The following is a 13,274-nucleotide window of genomic DNA, read 5'->3' as shown; positions in this document are numbered from 1 at the left end:
GACAGATTCCACCCACCTGTCTGCCCCACTTTCTGCTGAGCTGTAGCTTTTATAAATACAGTATTTATCATGATCTCCCCACAGATCCTGGCTTGGGGCCTGCGGGACATGGCGACCTACAATCTGCTGGCCATCAGCAATCCGAGTCTCACCATAGAGTGTGGAGGAGAAACTCTTCAGACACCAGTCATCAGGAATCTCCAAGAGTACCCCAATTTTCCAATCAATATCTATCTCATGAAAGTGGTGAGTGGGCCCCTAGCATATGGCAGAGACAGTTTTCAAGGGCGAATCTTAAGACTTGAGATGAAACTACAGTAACCTCCTCTTCTCCTATAATCATCATCATCATCATCTCCACCATTTTAGAGTTTGCTAATCAGATTTTGCAATACACATTTTCACTGTGACCTTTTCTCTCTTGTCTCCTTTACTAGCTATACTTTCCCCCCAGCCTCTACCCAGGGCTGGCTCACCCATGAGGCAAGGTGAGGCCTCAAGCAGCAGGATTCACAGGGGCCTCCAAGGAATGCATTGCCGACTGCTGCCACCACGGTGCTACCAACAGTTGCAGCATGCTCCTTGGAGGCTGGATCTGCCGTCTCCTCAACAAGCCCCCCATGCCACCTCTACAGTAGCTTCTTAGAATCTTATAGAATTGTAGAGTTGGAAGGGACCCATAGGATCATCTAGTCAAGCCCCCTGCACTGCAGGAATATTCAGCTGTCCCATATGAGGATCTTAGTGAACAGGAGGCACTGCTCGTCTCCTCCCACCCTTGTTCCAGATGTAGATCTTCTCTCACCCTTTCCTCCCTCATGGGAGGAGAGGGGAAGCCATTTTGTAGTTTGCCTCAGGTGACAAAATGTCTTGGGCCAGCCCTACCTCTAGCCAAACTGGTAGTGTGTGTCGTCAAGAGCCACAAATGCTTATCTAAGCAAGCATTTTTAGGCCAGGCATGCTCATTTAAACAGGCATCTTTTTAGTTACATGCTAGCTATACTGAAACCTTAGAGGTGTATCTCTTCACTTGGACAGCATGACAGTATGTGCACAGCTGCCTTTGTCTCATCATCCCTCAAATGGATCCCCCAGACGTTCCTTTCCTGGATCTCCCTTAGTACCTGCCCCTCCTGATCTCCCTTAGTACCTGCCTGTGGATGAAGATTATGCGCTTCCTATTGAACTGAAGGTGAAAGACCACAGAGAGTTTGGATTTAAGCCTGTGGTGGGCCAAGCGACTGTGAGATCCATGAGCCAGTACTACTGTGACCCCTGGGAAGAAAGGAAGGCCCATAATCTCCCTGTCAGAGGTAGGCTCCACCTTACAATACCTTACAATACCTTTACCTGGCCAGGAGTGAATTCATTTCATTTTCTATGCTGCTTTTCACTCACAGGAGTCACAAAGTGGCTCACAAACAATAAATGACAATAACATGATAGAACCCCACAATGATGGAATAATTAACAAGTAAAATTTAACAGTTTATTTAATTTAACAATCAGTAAAACAAGCACCTTCTATAAAACACTATTAACGAAACAACTAAAAAAATAAGCTAAACAGCACAGCCACAACAAAGGACATGTTATAAGATTCACAAAGCACTTGTTGTTGTTGTTTAGTCGTTTAGTCGTGTCCAACTCTGTGACCCCATGGACCAGAGCATGCCAGGCACTCCTGTCTTCTACTGCCTCTGGCAGTGAAAGCACTACAAAGCACTACAGCACTCATAATCCACAATATTAGCCACATTAACAAACTAACAACTGAAAACAAACTAAGTGCTGCTGAGTTCCATTGCAAGAGTTTATTCTTAGGACTGAACAGAGCTATATTCCTGGCTGCAAACATGGCGTTGGACACCCCAGTTACCTCCAAACAGCTGCAAAGTGGCAATTGGGGGAAGAGGCTGCAGAGGAGCCTCAGGGTGTGCTTAACCCAGGGGTAGGCATCGTAAGGCCCATGGGCCAGATGTGGCCCAATCGCCTTCTCAATCCGGCCTGTGGACGGTCTGGGAATCAGCATGGTTTTTACATGAGTAGAATGTGTGCTTTTATTTAAAATGCATCTCTGGGTTATTTGTGGGGCATAGGAATTCGTTCATATTTTTTTCAAAATATAGTCCGGCCCACCAGATGGTCTGAGGGACGGTGGACCAGCCCACGGCTGAAAAAGGTTGCTGACCCCTGGCTTAACCCTTTCCCACCTGTCACTTTCTCCCTCCAAACTTCTCCTCCTCCTTCCACCAGTTGCTTTTGGTTGCAGCACAGGAAATATAGGTCTCCATGGCAGCCACACACTCTCAAGGGCACTGCAAGGACAGAAAGAGGATAGCCTCATGTATGTCTTTGTCAGTTCCAGGGAACAGGAGTGCTTTGCCCAGTGGAGCAGAGCCACAGCAATAGCCCATAGCAGCAGTGCCACTGGCGCTTAGCAAGGTTTGGGTCTGCCAGTGTACCTGCAGAACCCGAATTGGCTCTGCCAGTGTACCTGCACAACCCTGACCTCACTGCCACCTTGTCCTTCCCAATAAGCAGCAGCGATGCCACTTCCAGGAGGCTACTCCTGCTGCGCTGCTGCACAAGTCACTCCTGGGAAGGGTGGGTCTGAAGTGCCTTGTGGGTTGCTTCCACATCTGTGTTGTGGGTTAGCTGACCTTGCATGCCAGCTGCATGGTCTGGGAACACCTGCTGTTGCTGTAACACAGGCGTGAGAACCTGTAGCCCTCCAGATGGTTGCTGAACTACATCTCCCATCAGCCACAGCAAGCATGGACAATGGCCAGGGATGATGGGAGTTTCAGTTCAGCAACATCTGGAGGGCCACAGGTTCCCCACACCCCTTCTGTAGCAGCAAATAAAGGAGTGTGACTCAGGTTGATCCCTGCCTTAGAGAACCAGGGAGCCTCATGCAAGCCTCTCTGAGCTTTCCAAAGGACGAGCAAGCTATACTAAACTAATGGCTCTCCACCTCCTAGAAGCATTTGCCAGCAAGGTGGCAGATTTTGTTCCTGCTTGTTTCCACTGTCAAACCTTTCAAAGTTTGCTATTATTAATTCAACGTCTTCTCAATTTTTCCCTTCCCCTAACAGCCATTGCCAAGACAAAGAGAAAGAAGGTAAATGTTGCTGCTTCTCATTGTCTTGCCACTATTTGGTTCAGTTCCTTCCTTCCTTCCTTCCTTCCTTCCTTCCTTCCTTCCTTCCTTCCTTCCTTGAAGAAGGTCTACAGTTATCAGGCTTTCCACAGGCTAATGGAAAGAGTGAACCTTTAAGAGCTTTGGTATCTTCCTACGGTGGTGGCTTTCTAAGGGCTTGTTGATACTTCCTTTTGAGCCATGTTTCTAGGCACAGGTATGTGTTTGTTTGTTTGTTTGTATGTTTGTTTGTTTGTTTGTTTGTTTGTTGCCCCAGTGCTTTCCCCCCGGAAACATGCTCTTTACTGCTGAATTGGAGCAAACAGCCATCCAAATTGCTGTTTGTTCCAATTAGTGTTAAAGAGTAGGTTGGACACTGCAGTTTATTAAAGCACAAACTTGTGCCTAGAAAGTGTGGGGCAGAAGCTAAGTGTGGGTGAGCCCTAACTTCCCATGTTCTATATCAATGTATTTCGGTATCTCTGAGATTCTGAAAGTATTCTTGGTTGCATGAATTTTGCAAGCATGTTCACATGGAGCGCTGGCTGGGCTTCTTGGGCCTCAGCATAACCTTGCATCAACTATGAGTGATTCCCCAAAAGCACACCCCACATGCCTCTACAATGGATTGGTAGCAGAAGGGGAACCCCACCCAGGGAAGCTCAGGTCTTCATTCAGGGCTGGACCTACCATCAAGCAGCAGATGTTTGGGGACAGGGAGTGGTGGGCTGCAAACCCCCAAGGATTGTGCTGGCTCAGGAGCTCTGCAGAGTAGCCTACGCATTTATGTTGTATGCATGCCCCAAAGTGTAGATCCTACACCTTCCTGCTCAGTTCTCATTCAGCCACCACAGCAGGTGCAATGGAGCAAACTCTTTCTAGGTCCTTCATCCAAGCAGGTTAAACTATTGCCAAACTTCCTGTTTTTCTTCTTCCTTGCCTTCCTTTCCCCTTTTCTCTCTTTTTAAAGCTTCTGTCTTTTGGTTTTGCATTTCACTTCCATAGGTTTAGCCGCTTTTTAGGCCACAGCCTATGGCACAGATGCTGCCATGTAAGAAGTGGTAGCCAAAAAAGCCCAGTTTCCCAGGGAAGCTGGGTTGTCCTTCCCATCAAGGTATGAGAAACTATGGGGTTCCCTGGAAGGAGGAACAAAGTTGGATGGCTGTTGGGCTGAGTTATTCTGCTGCTGCTTCTTGCAGGGGCTGGGCAAAGCCTACAAGGCCTGGTTCTGGAAAAGGCCCTTTAGGAAAGAAGAGAAGGTAAGTCATGATGCCATCAAGGCTAAGGGTCATCTTGATCATGGGTGCTGCATCCGTACAGATCCGGAGGCTCCCAAGCCATTCTCCTGCGTGATTTCTTGTTGATTAGGGAGGGGGGTAAATTGTGATGTGGCACTCCAGTCATCAAAACAAAGACTGATGACTATTCAGAGGGGGGGGGGTAGAAGGATCCTTCATAAAACCCACAAGCCGCACCCCTCTGACTTCTCCCAATTTTAGTAAAATCACAACCTGTGTAGCCTTCTAGAAACAGTAGCTGAGGGGTCCATCACAAAATATTTGGGCTATTGCGCTGCCTCCTAAGTTCTGAACATATTCTGTAGATCAGATCCCACAAGTCAAGTTTGGATCTGAACGAATGTTGTTTTGCTCTGAAAGCATGTGATGTGGAGGTGAACTGAATTTCCTTCTCCCCATATAGGAGGTGGAGGAAGAGGAAGAGGAGGAGGTGGACTGGTGGAGCAAGTACTATGTGACTCTGGGAGATCTGTCAAAGAGTGGACATTACCTGGAGAAGGGCTTTGATAGTTTGAAGGTGCCTGTGTTATGGGGGGAGGGGTAGCAGAACGGCAGGTTTCCTCAACTAACATCTGCCCCCAAACTCATGTTTGTAGAGATAATGCAGGGATCTAGGGTAAGGGATGAGCAGTGAGGCAGCCAAGTTTGCTGATGCTACTGAATTGTTTAGGGTTATTAAAACGAAAAGGATTGTGAAGAGCTCCAAAAGGATCTCTCCAAACTGAATGAATGGGCAGCAAAATGGCAAACGCTGCCATTCTGTGTAAACAAGAGTGAGTGATGCACATAGGGATCATTAGGGAAGGAATTGAAAATAAAACTGCCAATATCATGATGCAAATCTATGATGCAACCACACTTTGAGTACAGTGTACAGTTCTGGATGCCTCAGCTCAAAATGGATATTGTAGAGTTGGAAAATATTTAGAAAAGGGCAAGAAAATGCCCATTGGGGTCTTTTTAGTTTGGAGAAAAGGCAAGTAAGAGGAGACATGATAGAGGTATATAAAATTGTGGGTGCTGGGGAGAAAGTGGATAGAGGAAGGTATTTTCCACTCTCTCATAATACGAGAACTCAGGGATGTTGAAGGAAGCTGAAAGTTGAAAGATTCAGGACAGACAAACGAATGTATTTCTTCACACTGTGCTTAGTTAAACTATGAAATTCACTCCCACAAGAGGCAGCGATGGCCACCAACCTGGATGGATTTAAAAGATGGCAGAGGGGGGCTATCAGTGGCAACTGGCTATGATGGCTGTGTTCAGTCAGAGGCATAAATGCTTCTGAATACCAGTCGCTGGAAGCCACAGCTCTTGTGGGATGTTCTTGTGCTGGTGGGTTTCCCACAGGCTTCTGGCTGGCCACTGTGAGAACAGGCTGCTGGACTAGGTGGGACATTGACCTGACCCAGAAGGCTTTTACATTCTGATGTTCTTAAATGTAAGAAAATGAATTTAACTCAATGCCTGGGGAAAGATGGCTGAAGCACTGAGCAGGTGTACATGCTGCAGGGGGCCCAGCCAAGGGGCTAACCCAACGTCTGTGTCTCCTTCTCCCAGATGTATAACTGTGAACTGGAAGAAGTGCCTGAATTCCATGGCCTACAGGATTTCTGCCAGACCTTTCAGCTGTACCGAGGGCTGCTGAAAGATGACGACCCCAGAGTGGGGGGTCAATTCAAGGTGAGGGCTGCCCGAAGTGGCCCTGCTTTCTAGCCATCTATAAAAAATCCACAGAAATTCCACCCTGGAGACTGTTTTCAGGAGACTGACTTCCCACTCTGCTTCAGATGTATATTAAACAACATATAGTCTTCAGAAGCAGAGTTGCCAGGTTTTGCATGTGGGTTTCATCCCAAGGAGTGGCCTGACTAGCCAGTGTTGCAGCAAAAGCAGTACAGCGTCTTTGGTGCCTTAAAGACTAACAATTTATAGTGGCATACACTTTCATGGACTAGAGTCCAGTTTTCTTTGTGCAAGGCTTCTTGGTCTCTTGGCATCTGCATGAGAAGCAGGAAATCAGCAGGGGAGAGATTATGGCAGCTTCAAGCAACAAAAAGCTGTATTCTTGAAGCCCTTCCAGGCAGTAGTGGCTGGTGGGGGGCGTAGGTGGGGGGTTATAGGTGGGGCTGCATTGCTCTCCCAGCTTCCCAACACCTTGCACCCCTTGCCAAGAGCAGGGCACTCAGCATGGAGCAGGCACAGCAGCACAGAGCAATGAGCATTGACACAGAGCATTGGGCAGCTAGCAGAGCAATGTGGCCTTGCCAGATGCTACTTCTGGGGTGGGGGCAGTGGAGTTGGTAACTAAATGAAACAGTGCTTTCTCTGGCAGGGGCTTTTCCGGATCTATCCTTTACCAGAAGATCCCAATGTCCCACCCCCTCCACGCCAATTCCAGGAGCTTCCCGACAATGTCTGCGAGATATGTCTGGTCCGGGTTTACATCATCCGAGCCTTTAACCTAGAGCCAAAGGACAGCAATGGTCTGGTAATCGCAACAGCTGTGTTCTTTTGCTTGCCTGCGGTTAATCGCTTCCTGCTCTGAGCTTCCCTGTGTTATGTGATAGGAGGCTTCCTCTACAGGAAGTGTGGCTGGACCCCGTTGGAGGGTCTGGTCCTCCTAACATTCTGCATTAAACTGTGTCCCCTTACAGTGTGACCCCTACGTCAAAATCAAGGTAGGGAAGAAAAAGGTTGGAGAGAGGGAGGAGTATGTTCCCAACACTCTGGAGCCCGTCTTTGGGAGGTAAGTCTGGCACACTTCTCCTTCAGAGCCTCTGCCTGCTAGGGCTAATCTCTTCGCGCTCATCCTGCGGATGCTGTTCCCACCTCTAGTACAGCACAGGGCAGGGCAGGGCAGGAAGCTACTGGGATAGGAGAGGGTTGTTAAGACACAGGTGCATCCCTACCAATGACTTATCCTTGGAATGTACAGAGCCATAGCTGTCAACTTTTCCCTTTTCTTGCGAGGAATCCTATTCAGAATAAGGAAATTTCCCTTTAAAGGGGGAAAAAGTTGACAGCTATGTACAGAGCACAACAAGCGTTCAGATGTGGGAAGGGAAGGGGATGATTTCCTCTCCTCTTTTCCGTTTTTTATATATAATATTTAGTATATCTTCTGTTTTACAATTTTAAATACTCATTTAAACATCCTTAAAATATCAATGACTTCTGTTCTTCTTTTATGATTCATTTTGCATACCATAAATCCCTACATATTTTACATAAACTATAAACCATTCAATATTCCATTATTACATCCATCAAAACTTATTTACACTGTTGAATTTATCTTAATGCTGCCAACGTTTTCAAGTGTACACAATTTCCTCCCATATATTCCATAAATATTTTTGAATCTTCTCTAAATGTATGTTCTTCTTGTTCTCTTATTCTATGTTAGGTCTGCAAACTGCACACATTCCATCAGCTTAAGTTGCCATTCTTCTTTAGTTGGGACCTTGCTCGTTTTCAAATTTTGGGCTAACAAAACACCGGCCGCAGTAGTGGCATACATATTTATTTATTCCTTTACTCTTTTCCTTGACCGCCGCAGGATGTATGAAATTATGTGCAACATCCCAACAGAAAAGGAGTTGAAGATCTCATTCTTGGACTTTGACCTGTTTTCTGCTGATGATGTAATTGGAGACACCACTATTGACCTGGAGGACCGGATCCTGTCCCGCTATGGAGCCAACTGCGGCCTTCCGCAGTCTTACTGCGTGTAAGTAGCAATGAGCATAGGTGTTAAGTGGGTGCCTTTTGGACTCATGCAGGCAGCTGCCTCAGATGGGCTCATTGTCAGAGCCCATGGTTTTGCTGCAACAGCTGGGAGCAGCCAGTTCAAGGGGGCAGCCCCACAGAGATGCCTTCCCCAACAGCAGTGTCATTGCCGTCATTTCATAAGCTACATATCAATGTTTCATAAACAAAACACTCAGTTTTTTAGGTCTCGTCTGTCTTCTCTGTCACCAACAATATAACTGCTCTGGAGCACCAGAAATATTTCCACTATGTGTTCATCTTACCATTTTAGCAAGCAATATTAATATTAGCTTAACAAGTTCCTTCCCTTTAAAGTCTCTATTTATTTTTCCAGAGATAGGAATGAAGTAGGTGAAATGAAAATGAACAATCTAGCCAACAGAGCAGAAAAATCATTGCCCTTTAGGATTTTTTCAGGGCATTAAGCCAGTTCATGAAATAAAGAGAAACTACATCCCTCAGGTAGCCCCACCCCCGGCAGATGTCACTTGACCTCCTGATCCCTCCTTTCCCACACAGATGTGGCCCCACCCAGTGGCGAGACCAACTTCTTCCAAGCCAGCTCTTGGAAAATTATGCTCATACCAAAAACATACCTCAGCCGGATATAAGTGAAGATGGCAGCAGAGCCACTTTCCGAAGCAAGATTTATCAGCTGTCTGACTTTGGTAAGTACCGGTACTTCAAAATATTCCCACAGAGCGAGAGAAGCACCAGCCACTGGTATCCCTAAGCACCTGCTAAAAGGGAGCCCACTGCCAATCCTTTGAAGCTCTGGCTTGCTGTTCCTCCTCCTTGTTGTTGCTTCCTGCTCACCTGTCCTCTCTGGGTGTGAGAGCAATGGTTCGGCACATATTTAATGCTAAAGGAAGATTAATTAAGTTTGTTAAGCTATGCCTTAGCATTATGTGTGAACCCTGCCCAATGACACGACAAAATGGTTTGTTTATTGCCAACAAAACATTATCTGAAGCCGTGGTTGTTTGGTGGCTTTCAACCCATGGTTTGTTTTATTTATAGCTTATGATTTGTTTTATTTATAGCTTATAGCTTTATGTGTGAACCCAGCACCTGTCCTTAACCACGGTTTGTCTGACACTCACCAAGCAACAAATTATTATTATTATTATTATTATTATTATTATTATTATTATTATTATTATTAACATTTGTATACTGCCATATACAACGCCTCAGGGTGTTTACAACATAAAATCACAAAATATAAAAATAAATAAATAAATGAACCACGACCCAATAAATCCCCACAAAGGTTTGTGGGAAGAGCATAATGCAAGGAAAAATGCTCCCCCAGAAGAAGCTCTCTGCAAATGTGCTCATGTTGCACAATGCATATAAATTGCAGAACACAGGCTGCCTTGGTGCAGAATTTTATTTGTAATCATGGCCCCCTTTGCCCTGCATGGAAGTCTCATGCTCCTGTGATACATTTGGCAGGTCTCTGAATAAGTGCTGATTCTATTGTACTTGACACTCCTCTTTCAGAGACTAAACTACCTTCACATGGCTTCCTGGGGCCTCCAAAAGAGCGCATGGCTCTCCATCTCCTCCGCACCTGTGGGCTGGTGCCTGAACATGTGGAGACTCGTGGCATCTACAGCGCTACCAATCCCGGGATCCAGCAGGTAAATTTCCTGTCTCCACTTCCCCACTGCACCAGGAGTAGCCAGTTGCTGCAAACTGCAGCTCCCACCATCCCTGGCTGATGGGAATCCTAGTTGTTGACAACTGCTGGAGGATGCCATGTTAGCTGCTGCTGAGCCTACACATTTGGTGGTTGCTGGAAGAGAGAAGTTTTGCCATTTGCCCCTGTAGTCTGGCTCCCCTTCAGAAGCGGGAAGCTGAGAGCCACTACACACTTGGATGACATGTTCATTTATCCTACATAAAACTACAGCAAACTCATTCTCCAAGTGCTGACACTTACGTAGCCCAAACAGTACCATCCACTCAGAAGAGAGCTTAATCCCAAGGATCGGGGGCAAGGAGTCTCCAAAACCACACAGTAAGGACTGAGCATGCTCAGCGGGCAAAGACTGTGTCCAATGCCAATTGTGCTCAGCGTAGACCCATTGAAATTAATAGGCATGGCTAACTTATGTTCATTAATTTCAGTGGGTCTCACTGAGTAGAAGTTGGTTGGCTAAATCCCAGAATGTGGGAGTTGATGGAGGGACAGAAAAGAGTAGCATCCTGCAAAAGGGGTGGCTGGCTGGAAATCTGAACAGAAGCACGTCTGTCAGCAAGATTTTCCTGCAAATCTGACTTACTGTTCATTTATTATAACTGCAATATATATCCAACCTTTCTATGCAAAGCATTCAAAGTGGCTTACCAAGTGATGATGGTTATGATTTTAAAAAATGCTATAAACCCATTTTTAAAAGTGTGTGATGATGAAATAAGAGCAGGTGAAACCAACAAGAACTGCCCTGTTAAAGAATATTAAAGTGAGCCAAACATTTTAAAAGCCAAGGCAGCTTTTGCCCAATAGTAGGAGGACATCAAAGAGGAATCTAAGCCAACCTCTGAGGAAGCCTCCAGGTGGTCAGTGTTTTGAGGGAGGGGTTCCCATGCATGCCAGATAATTTAGGTTTCTGTAATTAAAGTAGATTAAAGAGTTTTGTTGCTCTTGTACGAGAAATCCACTTTAAGAAAGAAACTAAAGAGGAATCCATATCACACATTTAAAGTGCATGGCTTCTACCAAAGTATATTGGGAGCTGTGGTGTGCTAAGAGTGTTGGGAGTGGGAGCTCTTTGAGGTGTAAACTACAGTTCCTGCCTGGGATTCTTTGTGGTAATTTATGCTGTGGATGTGACCTGGCTTTCTGTGCTGGGAATGTGATGGAGAAATGCACTGAAAAGTGTGGAATGAACAAGTGATTAACAGGAAGGCATATAAGCATCCCATATAATCTAATTTCCACATAAGCTTTGTGAAGGAAGATCAGGATGAATGCCTGATAAATAGGTCTTCTGCAGAGACCCTAAGGAGAGAATCCCAGAGGTAAGGCCCAGCCAGTGAGTGAGAAATCCCTCTCATTGCACCCTTGCCAAACATGACTTAGATAGCATGTTTAGATGCTGTCTAGATGCCTTAGGCAGGACTGAGATGGGGACCTTCCAAGATCTCAAGACTTGGGTTGGTTTGTGCAGGAGAACTTGATCCTTCAGCCAAGATGGTCCCAGGCCATTTTGCCTCACAACCAGCAATGTTAATGGTGCCCAAGAAAATCTGCATCTGGTTGAACCCAGTGTATGTCATAGAACACTGAATTATAGTTTTATGAGAGATCCTTCAAACAGAACTACAATTCCCAGGGTTCTTTGGGTGGGGAGTTGAAGCTGGCTTCAGTGTAGTAGATGTTACCCTAAATACTCCTGCCCAGACCCATTTCCCATTTGGCTGCAGGAGGCAAGGATAAGTTTGGCACTGACCCCCAGGAGACATTTCAGACAAGCTGAAGTACTGTAATATCCTAAATAGGTGCTGGTAGATGAAATGGAACCTGCCTTTTGAAGCAGAGTGACACACACTGGAATTGGAAAGAAAAACCAGCCATCTGAATTTGCAGGCTCCTTGTGCCTTATAGTCCAAACCTGGAAGACCCTGCAGGGCACTGAACTAGAATTCTGGCTTAAGAAAGTCTGGAAATTAGCAATTGCGGAAGAAACAAGATGTGATGTGGCAATCTTGAAGGGGGAAAAGAAACCAGTTGTGTTGCAGGCTGTTTGGTGGCAGTTTATTACATAGGCCAACACATCAGGTTTACAAAACACCTTGTCAATGTTCTTGGACATCTCAGTCTCTTCTGGCCAGCTAAAATGGTGACATCTTGGCAATATACTCTGTACGGTCCCTGCAAGAACAGCACAGAAAATGAATGAAATAGGCAACAGTGAATATACATGAGAATACAATTACTTGCCTGGCATAGGGAGGAGGATGTAGTTGTTTTTGTATCTCTTGTTATGGTCACTTTCTGTTTTGTGACTTTATGCTTTATGTACATCACTGAAGTACCAACTGAAAAACATTAAGAATGTGCCTCTCTTCATATCCAGGGGAAAGTGCAGATGTGGGTGGACATCTTCCCAGAAAACATAGGTGAGCCAGGACCTCCTTTTGACATCACCCCAAGGAAGCCCAAGAAGTAGGTGCACCAAACACAGCCACCCCAACCCTTTTAAAGACCTAGAACTATTCCCACCCGTGTAGCACATTTTCAGGGCGGTTGAATGAGACTGTCAGGGTGCAGATGGATGTGGATGCTGGATCTGACCAACCCCATGTCCGCTGTTGCATATTTGTCATTGTTTCTAATCCCAGAGCATGACTCTCACCTCTTTTCCTTCTGCAACACAAGGGGAATGCTGGTTCACAAAGGCATCTACTAGTGGCGCCCCTGCTCTTGGGGAAGGGCTGCAACTCAGTGCCAGAGCATTTGCTTTGCATTTAGAAGGTTCCAGCTCCAAACCCCGCTGGCATCTTCACATTGGACTGGAGCGGGGTTGCACAGAAAGTTTCCCTGTAAAAGTCCTTGTTAGCCTGCCCTGTTCTTGTATATAACAGGAAGAGGAATCCCTTAAAGCATCCTCCCAGTAGCACCAAGACTCTCCTGTTCCTCTCCTCTATAGGCACGAACTTCGCTGCATCATCTGGAACACCAAAGATGTGGATCTGGAAGACACCAACATTTTTGGAGACAGGATGAGTGACATCTATGTGCAAGGGTACGAGAGAACAGAGGCAGAAGGTTTATGGCAGCCCAACTCCTATGGTGGCAAGTGACCAACAACTGGTCTTATTTGCAAATGGAGAGCTATCTACCAGCCCTAGCCGTATTTCCTTTGAGGTGTCAGCTCCATGATTCCCAAACTGGTATAGCCCCATTTGCATAACAAAACCATTCATGAATTCATTCATCAATTACATTGCTTTTCTCTAGGAACCAAGTGGTTCACAACAATCAAATATAGTAGCAGTTCATAAAGGAGAGACTAGTAGCTAAAGGTTTGGCTGGTGCTTCTGCATCA

General features: G+C 45.9%; 1 protein-coding gene across 1 annotated transcript in view; it reads left to right on the top strand.

Moving 5' to 3' along the window:
• The window catches only part of FER1L5 (fer-1 like family member 5), a 170,249-nt gene that overhangs the window by 139,546 nt on the left and 17,429 nt on the right, over window positions 1-13,274 (top strand). Inside the window, 13 exon segments of the mRNA XM_033156713.1 lie at window positions 85-246; window positions 1,148-1,313; window positions 3,099-3,124; window positions 4,342-4,401; window positions 4,844-4,957; window positions 6,001-6,123; window positions 6,776-6,931; window positions 7,098-7,189; window positions 8,003-8,173; window positions 8,734-8,882; window positions 9,721-9,860; window positions 12,303-12,391; window positions 12,876-12,971. Coding sequence (XP_033012604.1) covers window positions 85-246; window positions 1,148-1,313; window positions 3,099-3,124; window positions 4,342-4,401; window positions 4,844-4,957; window positions 6,001-6,123; window positions 6,776-6,931; window positions 7,098-7,189; window positions 8,003-8,173; window positions 8,734-8,882; window positions 9,721-9,860; window positions 12,303-12,391; window positions 12,876-12,971 — 1,544 coding nt within the window.

This window comes from Lacerta agilis, chromosome 8 (assembly GCF_009819535.1).
Source record: "Lacerta agilis isolate rLacAgi1 chromosome 8, rLacAgi1.pri, whole genome shotgun sequence".
NCBI classification, from domain to species: Eukaryota; Metazoa; Chordata; class Lepidosauria; order Squamata; family Lacertidae; genus Lacerta; species Lacerta agilis.
This window is presented reverse-complemented; position numbering and strand designations above follow the sequence as displayed.